The 21,282-nt window shown below is 45.5% G+C and overlaps 1 protein-coding gene across 1 annotated transcript in view; it reads right to left on the reverse strand.

Annotated features, from left to right (window-relative positions):
- FMNL2 (formin like 2) overlaps positions 1-21,282 on the reverse strand; it is a 236,656-nt gene that overhangs the window by 76,376 nt on the left and 138,998 nt on the right. Inside the window, exon 3 of the mRNA XM_068097873.2 lies at positions 2,008-2,088. Within this exon, the coding sequence (XP_067953974.2) occupies positions 2,008-2,088 (81 nt within the window). The remainder of the gene's footprint in view (positions 1-2,007; positions 2,089-21,282) is intronic.

The raw sequence follows: 21,282 nt of genomic DNA on the forward strand, positions 1-21,282 counted from the left end.
ACGTGACCTTCAGTGACGAGTCTAGATTTCTGGTCTATCGTCAAGATGGCCGCGTCCGAGTGCGCAGACAAGTGCATGAAGCCCACAATGAAGATTGTGTAGTGCCAAGAGTCCAAGCTGGAGGTGGTGGGGTGACCGTTTGGGCTGCTTTTCATGCAGGGGGCAAAACTGACCTGGTTGTTCTGAATGGAAACCTGAACCAGTTCAAGTACAGGGCCATTCTGGAAGAAACATTGCTTCCATTTGCTCGTGCAGCCTTTCGAGGAAACTTTGTCTTCCAAGATGACAATGCACGGCCTCATCGTGCTCGCATGATCCAACACTTTCTTGCTGACCGTGGTGTTGAGCATATGGAGTGGCCTGCCATGTCCCCGGATATGAATCCGATAGAGAACTTGTGGGCAGAATTAACGCGTCAAATCGACAACTTGGACCAGCAGCACCTCTGTGCGTGAATTGCAGCAGGCTATTGTCACTGCATCGCAAGCGATTCCTGTCAAAACCTTGGCAAATCTCGTGAACAGCATGCCTCGACGTGTACGTGCTCTCCTGAATGCTCGTGGGGGTTACACGAAGTACTGAACTGTAATTTTACTGTCCGTAATCCCAGTCATAATTTAGCTTTTGTTTTTATTGAAAAAAAATTTGGCTAATGTGCAAAATAAAGAGATACTTCTGGAAAACGTACAGAAGTTTAACACAGTACTGTCCGTGAATTGAGTTCGATATCAGTTTATCACTTTCAAGGATCAATTTATTTGCTTCGAAATGTCAAATGTGGTTTTTGTTTCTTTTAAAGGTCGCATTAACAAAAGCTAGAATAATTTCAACATAATTCCAATGAACTTTTGGTTCTAAGTCATCTTGAAAAGTAAGTTCACCCGCACAAAAAAAATATTCCATATTAAATACCAAGTCTGTGTGTGTGTACATATATATATATATATATATATACACATATATATATAAATTGCCTCAACAAAGGTAATGTTGCTTTCGATCAACAATAAAATTAAATAACTGTCCCTTCTGGATAATTAGAATAATACTATTCCTCCTCCAGACATGCAATGTCCAATGGATGTTGTTCTGGAAGGGAGCAGCTGCGTGTGTGAGCAAATGGTACAATCCGGATTGAAGGCAAAACATTTCCAGGCAGCTGCCCAAATGCACAGGGACTCCCAGTCTGGATTACAGGGGCAAAAACAAAGGCCTAACTATAAGACAGGAAGAGGGCCATTTACAGCTGTGGCGCACCCTTACGATGGCTTGCGTTCGACCCAGCCCGGTTGCACTATCATTTATCCTCTGCATTTAAGTGTTCGATTACATTGAAATTGGAAAAAGCAAATGCGTAAGTATTTTTTTTGGTTGCCAGCACTTCCCAGTGCCAGCGCATGTGAACCAGCACATGTGATCCCCCACAGAGCTTGGATTTTAAAGCTCAGATCGCACACTCATTGCATGCAACTCCACAGTTTTATTTGGCCTTAAGTCATGGAAGTTCGGCAAAGAAGACCCAACCCCAGAATTGAAAACAAACTTAAGCGATTTCAGGAAACCATAGGCAACAGTGTTTTGATTTGCTAAAAACAACGCTGGCTGCCCTGTTCAGCATTTCCTTCTGAACCATTGGCTCATGATACTGGAATCTCAGGTTGAAATTGTCTACCTATGTTCATGTAAGTCATGAAAAATATATTTCAAGTTTACTGATGTGTTTCAACTCGATGTGTTTTACTGGGAAGGTGAATCATGCATGAGCCTGAGATTGATGTTTAAAGAACAATACACATAATATTTAATGATTTGTTAGAAATCGATTGAGTGGTCCGTGAAATGAAGACACCGGTACATTTACAATTGCGAACAAAATGAAAACAGTCATTATGTTGGAAATCCTAAATACGAAGTAACAGTCTAAAATACAAGATTTAACACAGCAAAGATTACAAAACATCTTAGACAAAGCAAAAAAGAAAAGAGAAAAACAGGTCTTCCTCTGACCTTCCTCGTGACACCAGGATCCAAGTAGCTTTTCAGTTTCTGGATGTACGTGTGTGGTGGATTCTTCACTTGGAACCGTTCCTGAAAAAACCCCAAAAACAGAGCTGTTATTTCATTTTGATAATTAGCATATTGTTAATAATTTGTTCACAATTTATCAGAACGACAGAGAAATCCAAAATCGTGGTCAGTAAATCAATCAACAGAACATATATTGCCAAAGCAATCTGCAACCATACATTTTGTCTTTCTTATAAATGCCATGCTGCAAGACCTACAAAAGGTCAAGAGTACATAGAGCCATTACCTGGAAACATAGGTGGCTCAAAACCAATTAAATTTTAATAGCAACAGCCCAGCTGGGCCCATCCAACATGATGCAATGTACAAAATTAGATCATTACATGGCAACTTGCTAGACAAGACATTGCGATCTATCAGAGTGTATGAACTGCGCATTTCTAAACGCGGAACTTCGCTAAAATATAGAGCTGCGCATTAGAGGACACTATATTTCTAATACTGAAAATGAATGTTATATAGACATATAACCAATTCAAAAGCTAAAACATTGCACATGGTTGCACACACCATTAGCCCTTATCTACATGGGAGCTATGCTAAAGCCTCTGAATGATTAATGCTCAGGAGGCCCACATGACTTCCAGCACCAGCTCTGGCATCACCACAAATGGCTGAACTTCACTGGTGGATCACCTCCACAACCCTTCCATTTCTTCCTCGATCCTTCCCTACATTTTCACTTATTTTACCATCATTCCCCTCTCCCACCCTGTACACTGTACAGTAACATTTAGACAGCCATAAAGACAACCTTTGTCCAGAAACAATGAGTTATATTATTCCATTTACATATGGAAATCATATGTTCTAACACCATACCAGATGCTCACTATCCATCACCTGATTAATACCACATGCATGAACAGACAATGGAAGTTACATATATACAGTAAAAACAAGTGATCTGGATGTGGCTACTTCCAAAAATAAAAAAACGAATAAAGTTGAGATTATCAAAACAAACTGCTGGTAATGAAGGCACTATGAATGAATACAAGGATTGACCAGCAGAGAATGTGGCTGTGGAATATTTTATTTCTGTGGAAAGACGTTCCAATTGTTTGTTAAGTCACACAGATACGAGGTGGGAGTGGGGGGGGGGGTGAGGGGCGGGGTGAGGTGGTAAAAATCAACCGAACACTTTATGATTTAATGACCAGCAAAATTCAAATAATCCCAAACAGTCATCATAGTAACAAATCAATTATACCACATGCCAATGCCATTTGATGAGTTGCTCCACGATGGCATTTTTGTTGATCAATATAGCCCCGTGGGGACTGACAGTTATTTCCCCATGGTTTCTGAAAAGACTTTAAAATGAATTACCTGAATTTGAGGCAAAATCCCCCTTTGGGGTAAAACCCCCCTTTCACCCCGTTTAATCAAATGGGCAGATCCGAATGGGAAGCACAATCCGATGAGACCTTATTGTCCTGATGCATTGTACCAAATTTGGACCATATCACTCAGGTAGTTGTAGAGAAGATATTTTAGTGAAAATGAGGGATTCTGGAAGGGGACCCTGGCCCCATTTCTGGCCCCATTTTCACCGGTGATATGGCCATGAGAAGCACAACTTAAGGTTAAGGCATGGTCGCAATGCCGCGTGGCGAGTTTGGTGTGGATCTGTCTGGTGGTTTCTGAGAAGAGGATTTTGAATGGAATAGCAATATTCAGGGCAAATTCCCCCCCTTTTAACTCCCTTTATAGGGGCACATCCCATTGGGCAGCACAATCCCATGAGACCGAACTGTCCTGATGCATCATACCAAATTTGGTCCATATCGATCGAGTAGTTTGTGAGGAGATGTTTTAGTCAAATGTTAACGGACATAAGTTTAAATAAGTAAAAGTAAAATTATTGAAAAAAATAAGTAAAAGTTTACAAAAATCCATATTAGTCATTAAGTAAAAGTGTTGAAGTATCTTGTGCTGCAATTGATGTTTTAAATAATCTGTGATGATGCGTTTTTGTTCATGGATGACATGCGGAAGAAGGGAGACCCTCCCCCCCACACAACAAAAACAATGCCCGGCACCCTCTCCCCAGGTGACTGGCAAAGGCAAGGCCACTGAAAGTCCCAACAGGGATGGTGGTTGTACTGCCCTGGGTCGACTACTAAAAATAAACCGACCACTATTGATTTTATTTCCAAGATTCCCTTCTCTAAAACAGGTAGCCTTCACAAAGCTATCGAGTTCCACATCCCTGGGGAAGGATTGGCCCCATTAGCTCTCTATTAATGCCATCTATTAACTTGTATCGATTCACGTTTTTTGTGGTCATGTCGTCTTGATAGGGTAATTTACGGAAAACTTTCAGCATTGCTAATGCAGACAGAGCTTGGTTTCATCTCGGTTTGCGTGCAACACAAATACATTTCAGATCATCTTGTGGAAACAAGGTATGGGTGTACCATAATTGACACCAATGACTATAATTTCCCTGCAGTGGTGGTATGAAATAATTTAACCTTCCAAAAAAAAAAAGCAGCTGAAGCATCAGCAATACAATAACACTCATCAATTGCATGGAATTTCTATTCTAACACCTTGTCTCCTGTAAAGACAAGGTGTTACCATTCTAACACCTAGTCTTTCATGTGGGATTAATCAAAAAAAGAAAAAAAAAGTGGAGAGAGAGAGAGAGGGTGAGGGAGAGAAAGAGAAAGGGAGAGAGGGAGAGGGATGGGAGAGGGAGAGGGAGAGAGAGAGAGAGGGAGAGAGGGAGAGGGAGTGGGGGAGAGAATGGGGGAGAGAGAGACAGAGAGAGAGCGAGGGAGGGGAGATAGAGAGGGAGAGGGAGGGAGAGAGAGAGAGAGAGAGGGAGAGGGGGAGAGAGAGAGAGGGAGGGGAGGAGGGAGAAGGAAGCAAAAAATTCAAAAGCAAAATCACAGTTTTTCCTAGTATTAAATGCAAGTCCGTAAACAAAGATTGTAACAGGAAAAAACAATTTTGAATTTACAAAAAATTCGGCTCAGATACAGAAACAGAGATGACAATCTCTTGCACTCAATAAACGCATGATACAAATGTTCAACATTACCACAAAAGGGACATAAATTAGACACAGCATGGTTAAACTTCTGAACTAACACCTGTGTGGCCAGGGCGTGATGGACCAGTCTCCAATTTAGGTCTCCTGTACGTCCGACAGTAGGCCACCTGTACATTTCATCACAATTTGGAGTGAGAAATGCTCCTGCAGGTACAAACTCTTTCCACTTGGTTCTTAAGGGTGCTGCACAGCCCGGTAAGGACACCTCTAGACAAATTCTATACATTGCCCTTTTCCCATGATGTGGAACACGCCGGATTCTTCGCTGTTAGAGGAAAACACACCACGTTGTTCCTGGGCAGTGACTGAGAGTTCAGGGAAGATTAAACGAAAATCTACTTCCTCATTTACCCCATTCCACCCAATATTTAAATCTAAAAAAGTCTGGGATACAATCTTTATGACCCTGCTCACTATTCCAATTGAACGCAAGCCAATTTTTCCAGAAACAGCGCTGGCAGACAACCATCGCTTCAAGGATAGCTCCATAAGATCTCGCACTTTATTAATCACATTGTTCGTAAAATGTTCCAAAAAAGCTCGGCTGGTAGATATTTCAGCGAATAATGAGTTTTGGAACAATGTGCACAAACTTCCTGGGATCGTAAGAGATCTCCAACCGCTGCACTCCTAGATCTTGCCAGGCGTTCAGGAGAGACCGATGAAATGCAGGGAGCCGAGCTCTATCGACCTTCTTCAAGTCCATAAGGAAAAGTTCCCGGTCATAGTCCATTCCACCTACTTGCCTGAGCAAGGTATTCATGAGAGGACACCAGGGCACAACCTCGCTGTATAGCAGACGTTTTATTGTCATTAGCCGAAAAGCCACTATTCGACTAGGGATGTGCACCAGGTTTTGACCACCTGAATTACGTGGTCTACACAACACATCTGGCTTAAGCCAGTGGTGGCCTCCCCAGAAAAAGTCAACTAGATCCCTCTGAATGTTGGTGATCAGAGCTTGAGGAGGCTGGAGTGCTATGATCTAATGCCGTACGATTGGAAGCACCAGGTTGTTTATTATCGTTACCCATGCCTTAAGTGACAAGATATGGAGCATCCCTTTCCACTTTGATAGTTTCTGCTTAATGTTATCTCGGAAACCATCACTGTTTTTCTTCATATAGCTTGTAGTTCACCAAATGGATGCCTAAGTATTTAAACCCATCCGTTTTCCATAACATTCCTCCTGGAAGAGTTGGGGGAACCATATTTGAAGCATGTGACCCCGATAGGGTATCTGGGTACAGAGAAAGAGCTACACTTTTGTTCCAATTTACTCTTGCTGATGAAGCAAGTTCAAATTTGGCAAAACACCGGGATAGCTGAAAAACATCTTCCTGGTTTTTAACCACAACAAACAGGTCGTCTGCATATGCTGACGTAACAATTTTGGAATTGTTTGACAAGGACAAACCAGATAAGGTGGTACGAAGGAGAGCCAGTAAGAGTTCGATGGACAGTGTGTACAACATGCATGACAGTGGACAGCCCTGACGGATGCCACGCTGAAAGGGGAAAGGATGACACAGACTGTTATTTACTTTTAGCAGGCATGATACATTGTTATATAAAAGTTTTATGCAAGAAATGAATTTTTCTCCAAATCCTGCTTTAGTAAGAACTGCAAACAAAAATGAGTGATCCACACTGTCGAAAGTTTTCTCCTGATCAAGGAGTAATAACTCAAAAGCATGTGACGCAGTCTGACCGATAGTAATGAAGTCTCGAACCAAGAAAATACTGTCATACATGGATCGTTCAGGTATGCAATACGTTTGGCCATTCCCAACTAAGAAAGATGACCTTTTAAAGGCGCATTGCAAGCATTTTTGACACAATCTTATAGTCAGTATTTAACAATGACACAGGCCGCCAGTTTGTAATCTGCTGCAAATCCCCTTTCTTGGGAAGAAGACATAAGACAGCTCTTCTGCAACTCAAGGGCACTTCCCCCTGATTTAGGCTCTCGTGAAAAATCTCAATTAAAGCAGGACCCAGAACATTCCAAAAAACTTTGTAAAATTCAGCAGGAAGTCCGTCAATTCCGGGGGCCTTGCCGTCTTCGAGTTGTTTCACTGCTGTTGTGAGCTCCTCCAGAGAAATGTCACATTCCAGTTGAAGTTGCTGCTCTTCAGAAAGAGATGGGAGAAGTTCAATCATCTCATTTGCTGTCGTTTTATCTACCGTTCTTGGAGTAAACAAGTTTGAGTAAAACTCTTGCAGTGAATGTTTAATGTCACTCTGGCAAGTCAGAACACCGTCGGAAGAGCGTGGACTCTGAATCTGCCGAGAAGTGTTGGCAGCCTTCAAAATGCAGAAGAAATCTTTGTTTGGAGTCTCGAGGTGTATTCAGCTCATCCGCAGGTGAAGCATTGCTCCAGCCACACGCTCTTTGACCAGTTCGCCAGCTGGGTCTTTTTTTCTATCAGCTGCTGATATTGGTCACTTCCCCAAGACGTTCCAGCTTGTTGTTCATATTTAAGTACATCTGCTTTTAGAGCACTTATCAACCCAGACGTATTACTGGTGGCATACGAGCAATATTGTTGGCAGAAAATCCGAATTTGTGATTTGGTACAGTCCCACCACTGTCGCATATTGACATAAGAACACTTTTTCTTTTCTAATCCTTCCCATACCAGTCTGAAGGCATTTTTAAAAATGTTAATCTTGTAACAATTTCACATTGAAAGTCCAGTGTACACTCTCACAGCATTGACAGGGTAACATACATTCCATTGCAATCATATGGTGATCAGAAAAGCCAGATGGAGTTATACATGTTCTCTTAACCAGATTCACCATTCCTTGGTTCACTTACAATCTGTCCAGTCGACCCATGGTTAACTAGTTTTTTGCACAGCACACCCATGTATATTGACGGGTGTTTGGATTTTGTAATCGCCATACATCTCACAAGTTGTGCCAAGGACTTTGCACTGGGTGGATGTGGCTCAGGAGTGTTCCTGTCCAGTCGAGGGTTGAGTGTGCAATTATAGTCTCCCCCCATACAAATTAAACAAGTTAAATCAACAGTGCTTAAACAATCCGCTACTTTTGGAAGAAATAGAGCCCTTTCAGCACTGTCACTGGGGCAATACACATTCATAATGCTAACCTTTTGATTGCTGCTAATAAAATCCACCACCATCAAGAAACCCTTACAAATCTCTCGATAATGAATCTCAGATGGATGAAGGCGAGGATGCAAGAATATTGCCACCCCCGCTTTAGCTTCTTCAACCGCACTGGAGAAAACATGGCACCCTTTAAACATTCTGCGCCACTCGTCTTCACAAGATTGGTTGATGTGTGTCTCTTGTAACATGAAAATATCAAGCTTTTCTTTCTCAAATAGTTGTAACACCTCCAGACGCCGCATACAGCTGCGGCCTCCATTTATGTTGAGAGACGTTACCTTCATTTATTCTTTATTAATTTTCCTCCTACTGGAGTTCTTTTCCTGCCTTAGTGGCACACTTCCTCAACCGCTGAAATTGAGGTTCTGAGATCCCAACTTGCTGGGGTTCACGAATCATGTTGCTTGTTGCTACTAGTTTTTAGAAAAGCATGTAGGTTTGGGAAATAATCCTGAATTCTGACATCCTTTTCCTGAAGGATTCATCGAGGAATTTTTTAATTTCATCTTCTATAACTACAGTGTCCCCATCCTCATCCTCTTGGGCGCAAAACCCACTACCTGACGGGGTAGAGTAGGGTTCATCAAAATCAAACGCATCATCTTTGTCATTCTCTTCCTGATGCAAACTTATTTCTGAGGCACAAATCTCCCCAGGATCAGAAACATGGATATCGTTTTCATTCCTGTTTAGTTTCTCATCGTCACATGCAGCTTCCTTCTTATCATCCCTTTTATTTTGTTCCAGAAGTGTAGGCTTACAGGTTTCCTCTGTGGGGCTGTCCGACTTATCTGTTCTGTCATTACACCCGGCCATCCCTGCATCCACCTCTGTGACCATTAAATCAACGTCATGTAAGACATCAGGGTTATCAATATCACCACTTGTGTCCTCCTGAGAGGCGCGAGGATTCTCGATGTCTAGATCACACTCAGAACCCTCAAACAGTTCGGCAAGTGGTGCAAACGAATTGCTTCGATTTAAACCCGGTTCCGGTTCAGTTTGCAATCCCAAACAGGGATTCTCTACACTAGCTCCATCTTGCAAGCTCGGCAACACATTTGACACAACAAGTACCACCTTACTTTGTACTGTGCTTGCATCCTTCACGACGGGACATGAACGTTTTTGTCCTTTTTTACGAGACACTGTTACGAACCCTTCCAATATTGTCATCCGTACAGTCCTGTACAGTAGGAGAGGGATCAACCACTTTTGTCACACCAGCGGGTCGGGAGGAGTGGTCTACTGTTTCCTGTTCACCCATTGGTTGTAGGGAGGGGTCTACCATTCCACATCTCTCAGTAGGTGAGGGGGGGGGGGGTCAACTGTTTCCTGATCGCCATTAGGTCGTGGGGAGGAGTCTACAACATCATCCACCCCATTAGGTGGGGAGGGAGGAGAATCTGCAATCACCTGGTCTCGATTTTCTAATGGTCTCACCAAACCGGGCCAGGAACTCTTTCCGTGTCCATAAGCTCCACACCCATAGCATGTCATGACGTCCGTGGAGGCATACATTCTATAAGTATGGCCATTAATCTTTGCATGCAAACTACATTTAGCTTTTGCACATTTTCGGGCAATATCATGTAAACGATCCTTTTAAAAGTCATCACGTGTCGAAATTCACCCCTTGCCGAGTGTATCGGCACCATTGTCACTTTTGATACGATCGTACCGAACTTTCTCAATTGAGCACACAAGTCCTCACCTTTAACAAAGGGAGGGACATTAGACACATTGACCTTCACCACAGGTGTATCTAATGGGGAAACCATGAGAAACAGGTCGGGTTCTATGAGAAGGCCTTGCTCCACAACGGAGTTCACCATGTGCACCTCTGATACAAACACAACCACCTTCTTGTTCATTCGAGAGGCTGCATGGATATTATGTGAGCCGACGCCTTTTCTGATTGATAGAAGCACTTGCTCCATCTTTACCTCACTCGGAGGGTCGCACACCAGCCCATGCTTGCGAGTGAGCGACTCGTACATGCTATTCCTCAAACAATCGTTTGCCATAGCGAACATAAATTAAATAAATAAAAGGTGAGAAATCAACAAAATGATACCAACCACAAGCAATACCGGCAAGTGGAGGTAAAACCAAAACTAATGGACTAGGTCCAAGAACCGTTTAGAGCAGCGAAACACCGCTGCCTGGACTAGGAAAACACGGCAAAATGGAGGCCAGGCCTCAAACCCGGGGGTTCAAAAAAAAGGCAACCAAACACCACCTACCGTGTGCGCTCTCTCCCTCTCTCAACAACGAAAGGACCCACAGGGGAAACTTTACAAGCATAAACAAGGACACAAGGGAGGGAAATAGGGGATAGGAAAACCAACCAACACGACAAAGAACTCACAGCTCAACATGCACAGCCACCATGATGCCACACCCATGCCCAACGGAGAGAGAGAGAGAGAGAGAGAGAGAGAGAGAGAGAGAGAGAGAGAGAGAGAGAGAGAGAGAGATAGAGATAGAGATAGAGATAGAGATAGAGATAGAGATAGAGATAGAGAGAGAGAGAGAGAGAGAGAGAGAGAGAGAGAGATAGATAGGGTACACATATCAGGCTTTCGGCTAAAGTCTCTATGTAGGCCTTTGCATGGACAGCAGAAGAATGAAAGTGTCCACAGCAGAACCAACAAATGTCTTGTAAAAAGGCAGGTGAAATGTGACCACAAATCTCCAAGACAGTAAATACCAGACCGTATTCAAGTCCAATCAATCCAAATATAGATCTCAGAGGGACACGTGACTACTTCCTCTTACACATCCTCAATTAATTCCACCTCCTTGAGGGTGTCGGCTGCAGTAGATATATTGGTCTAAGTTTTTCATGAATTGGCTGACCAAGGCTGCCGTTAGACTCGAAAGTTTAGGGCAGGAATTTTGAATTTGGCTCTTTTGTATTTTGAATCTTAAATCCATCCGAGGAACTGCCCATTTTGTGATACAATACCAAGTGAAGCACCAATCTTATTGAGGTTATAGTGAGGCCCTAGAATCTAACCAGCGCAGACAGCTAAATATAAGTGTAAAACCTCTGCAACATCCGGCTTGAGAAAGGAAGAATTTACACTTGTAAAATCTGTACAAAATATAAATTAAAGTATTAATAGGATGGATATATTCTATATACTGCATTGACATTGTGCAGGTGCTGCTGACACAATGTAAATAAAAATTGGATGAAGGTTACCATCAGAGTGATGTGATGCAATTCATATTCAATACATTTTATGCTGATGCAATCTGGGCCCATAACCGAGGTAGAGTCAAGACTTGTGTGAAAATGTCAGTGTGCAGGAAGCAGCGGATACGAGGGAATATGGCGGGGATAGAGAGGGAGGGTTTGGCTACACAAGCTTTACAGGCAAACATTAAGTTAAGACATTCAGCCTAGTCTCGAGTGAAGATAGCTGTGAAATCTGAAGCTATGCCAGCCCATTTGAATTAAGGGAGTGGATGGAGGGGCGAGCACTTACCAAAGACACACTTACCAAGACACCACAAAAATGATTGAGAAAAGCCAAATATTACAATTAAATAAAAGGGTGCAACCCAAAGAATAATCTGCATCTCGACACATTAATATCATACCACCCAGGAATGCATCATCATGGGACACGTGACACCAGGTCTCGAACTGAGTGCACTCGGCATCTCACAAAAAATGTGAAACAAACCGGGCGGCCTCACCATCTGACTTGGCCTGGTTCTACTCAGTCGATTGGAGCAATATAAACATGCCTTTAGTGAAAAGAATAATGGATTTTGTTAGGCCTGCAACAACACAAAAAGCTTGGCTGTGATCATCACATCTGGCTGTAGATCAAAAAACAAAATTCTACACAATTGGCATGAGATTTTTTTTTTTTTTTTAACACAATCCACATGATGTAATAGTTAGAAATCTCCACAAAAAAGAGAAGTAAAGAAGAGCAAGGGCTATAAAACTGGAGGAGTTGTAGCAGTAGTTGGAGCTGTAGGTCTACAGTCGAAACTGTAGTAAAGGGACGCCATTTTTACCTGGGCAGAGAATCTAGGGCATGGAAAGAGGAGATTCTCAGGTTGGACACAGGCTGTGGGGTAGCTGTTTGAATTTACACATTTACACCACTACCAAAGTGTTTGACTCTCAAACTGGTACAAAGAGAAGCCAAGTAGAGAAATGGGAGGGTTGTGGACATCAGCACAGAAAAGCTTCCATCAAAAAAACAACGTAAGGGGAGGCTGAGGAAACATGCAAGCCTAGATCAGCGAGGTTGCTGATCTAGGCTTGCTGATCCATAAACCCCAAAAGTAGAGGGAAGGGAAACTGAGACATGGAAAGAAAAGGAAAAAAGGGGAAGAGGGAAAAGGTGGGCAAGAAAGGGAAGACAGGGAGAAGCAGGACAAGCACACGGGATATTGACAAGAAAAGCAGTGAATACATCAATAAAAAGCAAAGGCAGAAGAGGGTTACCAAGAAGAGAGGAAGAAGAGGAATCACACAGAGGGGTGGTGGTTTCTTGATTTTACAGATTGCTGTTAGGCGATTACATGAGGAGTGGTGGTAGTAAGTAGCAACCAACTTCCCATGTAATCACAAAACTAATTTCAGCAGCAAAATCATTTCTGGAACCGGGAAACCTGCATTTTGCTTTCAACGGCCAAACTTCTCAAGCAGTCATGCGGAGGTGGTCGAGAGCCAGTTTCGACAAAAAGAGAAGAAACAAGTACAGATACATTCAAAGTACACCGCCCCTATACCAAATAATTTAATATCCTCCAGTGCGGCATTGCCGGGACGCCTATGGTGCCCGGCAATACCGCCATGGAACTCATAGAGACTGCATTGCGCATTGGGAGGGAGAGGTGTACAATAATTGATTGATTAATTGCATAATTAAAATCAATAAATAATAATCATAAAATATTTTCTTAATCAATTGGCTTATAGCATACCTAAACCACCACTGCTTCATCCAAAGCTGTAACTCCGAAGCTGTAAAAGTAAATAGGTCACCAAATGAACTGTCATACACCACATGCAAGGTAGGTGGAGGTTACTAATAATTGCTACCTCAAAGGCGAAACCAAAGAATAAAATATGACAAAGTCAAGTAGGGAGATAAAAGCATGGAATGAATGCAAGATGATGAAAACAAAATCAAATTGTTTTTTTATTTCAATAAAGCAGTACATCAGATGAATGACAGTTCCTGCTTGTTCCAACTTTCTAACTTATGGTACATTCTACTTTTCACAAAAGACCCACAAACATCAGTGACTTTTGGACTTATCCTCCACATTTATGTGCATGCTTAAAATACATATACTGTGTATGTGTGTGTGTGTGTGTGTGTGTATATATATATATATATATATATATATATGTATATATTATATATATATATATATATACGTATATATATATATATATATATATATATATATATATATATATATATATATATATATATATATATATATATATATATATATATATATATATATATATATTGTTGTGGATATGAGAATGGTTTTTTTTTTTATTGTATAGTAAATTGTTGTAAATATCACCCTCTGTAAAATGTAATGATTCCTTGTAAATACCTCCGTAGTGTAAAGGTCAAAGGGCGTCTCGGTAGTTATTCCATAAACACCACATTGCAGGACCCGATAAAACCCTTGTTCAGTAGCTTATATCTTATTATGTGTCTTAGGGTAAGGCTGTGTCTCCCATTAATTTAAATACTCCATTGCACCAAGTGAAATAAGAATAGGTCCCCTTTCATTTCATTTCAATGGCCAACTGCATTTTGGGCGGTTTTCTTCAACCACCATTGGCCACGAGGCAGGGTTGGGGAAGAAAGGTGTGTCTCCACCTCGTAATAGAGGGGAGGAGTGAGCCAGCCCCGAACAACCAACCGAGCACGAGGGGTTTGGTTTGAGAGGGCGGAGGGAAGAGCGTTTGGGGGAGGTTCGCAAAGGTTGAGGGGCGAGGCCTATATAACCCGCTGCGGGGCGTTCCCCAAGCAGTTGAGTCCAAGGGAGGAGACAAGCAGATGAGTCCAAGAGAGGAGCTGAAAGGCTGAGCTGAGCTGCGTGGTGAGGTACAAAGGAAAGAGCTGGGTCGTCAGAGCAGAGCGCGTAGAGAGGTCCATGACAAGAGCTGAGTTGGTCGTCAGGGGTGGTCAGTGGTTGCGTTGAGGAGTGGTTGCGTTGAGTTGTCGGTGGAGAAAGAGTGGTTGGACAAAAGAAAGAGAGAGGAGAGAACCCGTCACGCCAGACCCCCCACCAGCGCGTCGGCTCCGACCGTGATCCGACCCGTGATCCCGCGCACACGACAGGATCGGTGGCATCAGCGGCCGTCGAGGTCCAGCCCGACGTCCCGTGCGGGATCAAGCTCCAGCCAGCTCCGTGCCGTCCTCCTCCTCCAGCCACACACCTCCTTCCAGCCAACCCACTCTGCAATTCCCCGTCTGAGTCGTCTTTGTTTGTTCTGTCCTGGGTAGGTAATTAAGCTTGTATAAGGAATTCACTGTGTCACCTGCGTCTCATGTCCCTGTACATAATCGTGACTGCTCCTTTTTGCTTGTGTGTGTAAATAGTAATAAATCCCGTTACTCTTCTGTACGTCTTCTTCCTCTTTGCATTCGGTCGCTTTAGAGTTTTCCAGATTGAGTAGCTGTGGCGCGATACGGCCAACGTTCAGGGTGAATCGGGTTTTAGTCGGGGAATAACTGTTCGGCCGCGGTTACACCACCGCTCGGTCAAAATAACATCTAATCCGCGGACCGTAACAAATTGGTAGTCAGGAGTTGGGATTCGAACCTGGGACTAAATTTATTTAGCCCAAATTTTGGACACCAATTGTGTTATTACAGTAACAAATTGGTGTCGGGGAGTGAGATACCAAGCCCGAAGCGCGCTTAACGCGCTCAAAATTACGAGCTGCTGGAAATTTGTGTTGTAAAGCAAAACCCGAATTTTGAAATCGCGCCATGGCTGTTCAAGGCGACGGGATGCCGGTGGGAGAGATAGACGGGGTGGAATCGACCCAGGACCTCGGGGAAATGTATGTGGAGGAAAGGGAGGAGGAGAAAAATGGCAATGTGGTTGCGAAGGTTTCAGACGCACAAAATGGCGCTCTCGCGCACGTGGTTGAGGGGGCCACGGCCGCGGAACCAATGAGCGCGGCCCAAATGCAAGCCTTCATGACCCAATTCATGGTGGAAATGCAGGAAAAAAACGATAAAAAAAATGGAAAACAGAATGATGAGGGCCCTTATGGGACAAATGGGATACCAAATTGGAGGTTTAAAAAACAGTATGGGGGTAATGAGGGACGAAGGGAGGGCTAACAATGAGCGAATAATAAACGGAATGAGGACCGATAGGGAGGAAAGGGAGCAGAGGGACAGAGACCGCAAGTTGGGCGAAAGGGTCCTAAGGGTGCACGAGGAGGTAACGCGGGTCGAGAAGCGCCGGTTGAACGAAGTTGAGAAAAGCACGGGTACAATGACAGGGGTAGAAATCGCGACCCGGGGTTTGGAAAAGCCGGCGACCGCTGAGGTAGAGGAGGGTGTTTTATTAAAGCCAGCGGTCGTCGAGGTTAATAAAGAAAAAGCAGTGCTGGGAATTAAAATTGAAGAGATGACGGAGGTAGCCCGGGAATTGCAGGGAGAAATGGAATATGTACAAAGTCCCTGCTCAAATCATGATGATGTACGCACTAACCAAATAAAGAGTTTGCAGGTGCGCGTGGAGAAGGGAATCCCCCAAGTGAGTCGTGCTGTATATTGTGCGGGTAGATTTTGTAAAAGGATGTTTAGCGACAAAAGAATTGTCGCGCGATTGGGATCGATATGGCACCCGGGCGTTGGTAAAGGGTCCCGTGTGAGTGGAAATGGCACGCGTGTGAGGAAAAAGTGTGCGTCGGCGAGTGGGTGTGTTATAAAGTGTGGGAGTGAAACCGAGTGCGAGCGAGAATGCACGTCGGAGGGTCTGTGTGAAACAGAGTGTGCGGAGTGTGACACGGAGAGTGAGTTGGTGATGGCGCAGGTGCGAGAGGGCACATCGGAGCGCGAGTGTGAAACCGAGTGCGAGCGAGAATGCACGTCGGGGTGTACGGAGTGTGACACGGAGAGCGAGTTGGTGATGGCGCAGGTGCGAGAGGGCACATCGGAGCGCGAGTGTGAAACCGAGTGCGAGCGAGAATGCACGTCGGGGTGTACAGAGTGTGACACGGAGAGTGAGTTGGTGATGGCGCAGGTGCGAGAGGGCACATCGGAGCGCGAGTGTGAAACCGAGTGCGAGCGAGAATGCACGTCGGGGTGTACGGAGTGTGACACGGAGAGTAAGGTGGTGGTGGAACGTGTGCGAGGAAGCACACCTGAGTTGGTGGTAGCGCGAGTGTGGGAGAGCCCATGTGAGCGCGTTAGTGGGTGGATGCCAGAGTGCACGCCCATGGTGAGTGTTACGGAGGACGTAACGGAGGAGAGGTGTGGACCGAGGTGTGCGCAAGAGTGTGCGCGAGAGGAGTGGTGTGTAACAGGGAGAGCGTTGGTGGAATGTACGGACGGCGTTGGAACGCCGGGTTTTGCGAGGGTGAAAGGGGTAGCGTATGCGTGTGAGCATGCCGGTGAAGCATCGACGGTAACCGGGTTAGCGGTTAGGGCGACGGATAGCCGATGTGAGCACTCGGTGCGAGGAGCCCTTTGTTGAATGCGAGGCCCGGCGCGGATCGAAGCTGCGTCGTTTCTCTTCGAAGCGTCGTTGCCGATTCAGGCTTGGCCCCGCCCCACACGGTCGAGTCCGGGCCTTGTCGGGCCAGGCGACCGGTCCGGTTCAAGGGCGAGTGGGAGGAAGTGGAACGGTGCCCCCTCGTGGGGACGGGGTTCCGACCGAGGGAGATTGAGCCATCGGGCCCGGGACTGCAAGGTGCCGCGCCGAGATGGTGCGTGGAATCTCGGCCCGACCAAACCACCTCCCTTGAACTGAAAGCCGGACGGATTCAACCTGCAGGCGACCAAACCACCCGAATTCATTGCTCGGCTTTACGAAGCCGAGTTTAATGATGTCACGATGCACCGAGGCTAGGATATAGTGGACTGTGATGATGGTGATAGTGATAGTGTTTTGGACCCAAAATTAGAAAAAAGCAAAATTTGATGATTGGCAGTAATTGGAAAATTTTTGATTGGTTGGAATTTGGAGGGCAAAATTGATAGTGGGACCTCCCCGATGTGGTGGGATGGCAACTCTGTCATCCCTCACAACGGGGGGGCAAAGGAGCACTAGATTATGGGGTTGATGGCAGTGAAAACTAGCCCGGGAGGGTTAGGATATATCGTGTGTAGGGATCTAGCGAAGATGACATTAGGTAACGTTAAGGTTAGTTAGTGACACTGATACCTGTAGTGGGGACGCAGGTAGATTAGAGTGGATAATAATGACGAGGGAGCGCAATAGTTTAAAGGGACGACTGGGAAGCGCAAGTTTCAGAGGGGAGTAGTTAGATGAGATGATGCCGTGTGTTTGAGGATTGGAAGTGTATAGAAGTGTATTGTGAAAAGTGTGTGAGGAACAGGTGTGATTGCACAGGTGTGCAACTGAACAGGTGTGTGGAGCAGTGTATGAGGGAGTGATGGTGATGTGTGTTGTGTTGACCAAATGGTCCAGGAAGAGGAGGAGGGTGCAGGTGGCACCAGGTGTGAGTGCACAGGTGTGCAACAACAGGTATGAGGAACAGGTGTATGGAATAAATGGTAGTATGGAGTATTGGAATGGATGGTCGTGGAGTGAGTATGGTGGAAACAATGGAGTGGAGTGGATGGTGCGAAGGTGTGAATGGGGGAAGAGTGGACCCCCATCATGAATACCCGGGGCGGGTAGTGTAAGTGTTAGGTAGAGGGTATAGGTAAATTGTGGTTGGATATTGGCATCTGTGGTGCGGGTGGAAGAATGATGTTTGGATGGGTGCATTAGTGTTGTGGAAATGGCTGGGCGTGTAGCCTGTTAGTGTGTGTAGTTGGTTTGGGCACTCCACCACTGTGAGGATGTCGGCCAGGTGAGGCCGCAGGTGGGCTCTGGGAGCCGGTAGTTGTGGATGGGGCCCGAGGATCCGGAGGACGGACCCGGGTAGCCCAGTGCCAGAGGGCACCAAGGGGTGACAGAGCCAGGAGGGGCCTTCCCCAGTTAGATAGGTTAGGGTGAGGAGCTAGGTAAGCTCGGGTGGCAACTGCAGTGGTGGAGGTGTGCAGGTGGGTAGACCTGCTGGGAGAGCTACACGTCTCAGCCCAGAAATTGTGCAAGGGCACCGGGAGATGAATCGGGGGAGTGAGACCCCAAATTGAGAAGCACCACAGTTTGGTCAATGGGAATTGGTTTTTAGAACCCATAGTGTAAGTTGGCCAATGGATTGGCAGGGAAAGACCCCGGGTAGTGTAAAGTGTGTTAAAGTCATTTAGAGGATAGTTAGGATGAAGAATCTCCTTGCACCATCTGCATCCACTCACCTGAGGTGACAGGTACTCCACACCATGCCAGGTTGTTTTAATTATTTTATGATGCAAATGTTTTTGGATTGTGAGACGCATCATGATGTGGGTGTGACATTGTGCTTTGATGTTCCATCTCTTCCTCCTTATGAGGATTAATGACGAATTGGGTGATGGCAAATTTTGGATAGAGGGATTGTGGTGACGAATTTGGTATAAGGGGAATATGGGGAAGACGTGACGGTAGCGACGGATTGGTAATGTGTAGATTTTGTACATATGGGGTAAGGGCAAGGGTAGTGTAGGTGACAGGGGGGTGACGTACGGTAGGGACGAGCTTTCTCACTTCGCCCTCCGTACGCATTTCGCCTTGCATTGCCTTATTGATGTGTACCCTTGTGACCTTACCCCTCGCTCATTTGTCTTTCCCCTTTTGTCTCCCACATGACCTGTGCGCCATTGGGCGCCGAGGGGAGCGTGCGTGAGTCGGCCATTGTGCGCCCGGAACTCTCAGAACCTGCTGTCTGCATCGATGCACCACATGATGGACCACATGTCTGTGGCCGAGCACCACTTATGGACCCCATGGGTTGGGGCATGGCCCCTCTGCTGGAACCGGCCATGAGGGCCCGAAATCTTGCTGGCGGACCTTGGCCACAGGGCACCGATGCCCCACAGGTGAACCACACTAGTCGGCCCTGTGGGCCATAAATAAAGAAAATAAAAGGGACACGTTGGGTGCAAGTTTTAATACAAATAGGCCGCCAGCAAAGAAAATGACAACTGGAAGAAATAATAATAGCCAGCAGAGGGAGCCGAAGAGCAAGAGATCACCTGCAGGGTTAGGGGTTGTTGATTTTATTTTTATTCATTGAACACTGATGAACTGTGGTGACTGCACCGATTGGTGCTTGAGGGTGTTTTGGTGCATTATAGGTGCTTTCATGGTGCGTCGATGCAGAGCAGACTGTCTCCCCCCCAGAAAGAACAATCACAGGTCCTGGGTTAGTCTTGTAAATAAAAGTAGCGTCAATTGTAAATAATGCTCCCCACCGTCAGTGTGTAGTTTGAAGACCATTCCGCAATTCGGTTAACTGTGGGCGTAAATCTGTTAGGCAGGGTGCAATGGAACAGCGGGACACATTTATTTATGTTTTAAAACTGTCGCACTCAGGGTCAGGTTAAAAGTAGAGGGAACTACACCTACGTGTCACACTAAATTTAAGTTGTAGGCCCGGATCGTGCCTAAGAGGAGGAGGGTGCAGTGTTGTGGATATGAGAATGGTTTGTTTTTTTTATTGTATAGTAAATTGTTGTAAATATCACCCTCTGTAAAATGTAATGATTCCTTGTAAATACCTCCGTAGTGTAAAGGTCAAAGGGCGTCTCGGTAGTTATTCCATAAACACCACATTGCAGGACCCGATAAAACCCTTGTTCAGTAGCTTATATCTTATTATGTGTCTTAGGGTAAGGCTGTGTCTCCCATTAATTTAAATACTCCATTGCACCAAGTGAAATAAGAATAGGTCCCCTTTCATTTCATTTCAATGGCCAACTGCATTTTGGGCGGTTTTCTTCAACCACCATTGGCCACGAGGCAGGGTTGGGGAAGAAAGGTGTGTCTCCACCTCGTAATAGAGGGGAGGAGTGAGCCAGCCCCAAACAACCAACCGAGCACGAGGGGTTTGGTTTGAGAGGGCGGAGGAAGAGCGTTTGGGGGAGGTTCGCAAAGGTTGAGGGGCGGGGCCTATATAACCCGCCGCGAGGAGATGCGCTTTGACTGAGACAAGGAGCCGATGAGTCCAAGGCTGAGCTGAGCTGCGTGGTGAGAGGAAGGAAAGAGCTGGGTCGTCAGAACAGAGCGCGTAGAGAGGTTCATGACAAGAGCTGAGTTGGTCGTCAGGGGTGGTCAGTGGTTGCGTTGAGTGGTTGCGTTGGTTGCGTTGAGTTGTCGGTGGAGGCGTCGTGGTGCACCGGGCTAAGGTGGACCAAGAAAGAGAGAGGAGAGAACCCGTCGCGCCAGACCCCTAACCAGCGCGTCGGCTCCGACCGTGATCCCGCGCACACGACAGGATCGGTGGCATCAGCGGCCGTCGAGGTCCAGCCCGACGTCCCGTGCGGGATCAAGCTCCAGCCAGCTCCGTGCCGTCCTCCTCCTCCAGCCACACACCTCCTTCCAGCCAATCCACTCTGCAATTCCCCGTGTGAGTCAGTGTCTTTGTTTGTTCTGTCCTGGGTAGGTAATTAAGCTTGTATAAGGAATTCACTGTGTCACCTGCGTCTCATGTCCCTGTACATAATCGTGACTGCTCCTTTTTGCTTGTGTGTGTAAATAATAATAAACCCCGTTACTCTTCTGTACGTCTTCTTCCTCTTTGCATTCGGTCGCTTTAGAGTTTTCCCGATTGAGTAGCTGTGGCGCGATACGGCCAACGTTCAGGGTGAATCGGCTTTTAGTCGGGGAATAACTGTTCGGCCGCGGTTA

The sequence above is a fragment of the Myxine glutinosa genome, chromosome 7 (assembly GCF_964187855.1).
Source record: "Myxine glutinosa chromosome 7, kmMyxGlut1.1, whole genome shotgun sequence".
Taxonomy (NCBI): domain Eukaryota; kingdom Metazoa; phylum Chordata; class Myxini; order Myxiniformes; family Myxinidae; genus Myxine; species Myxine glutinosa.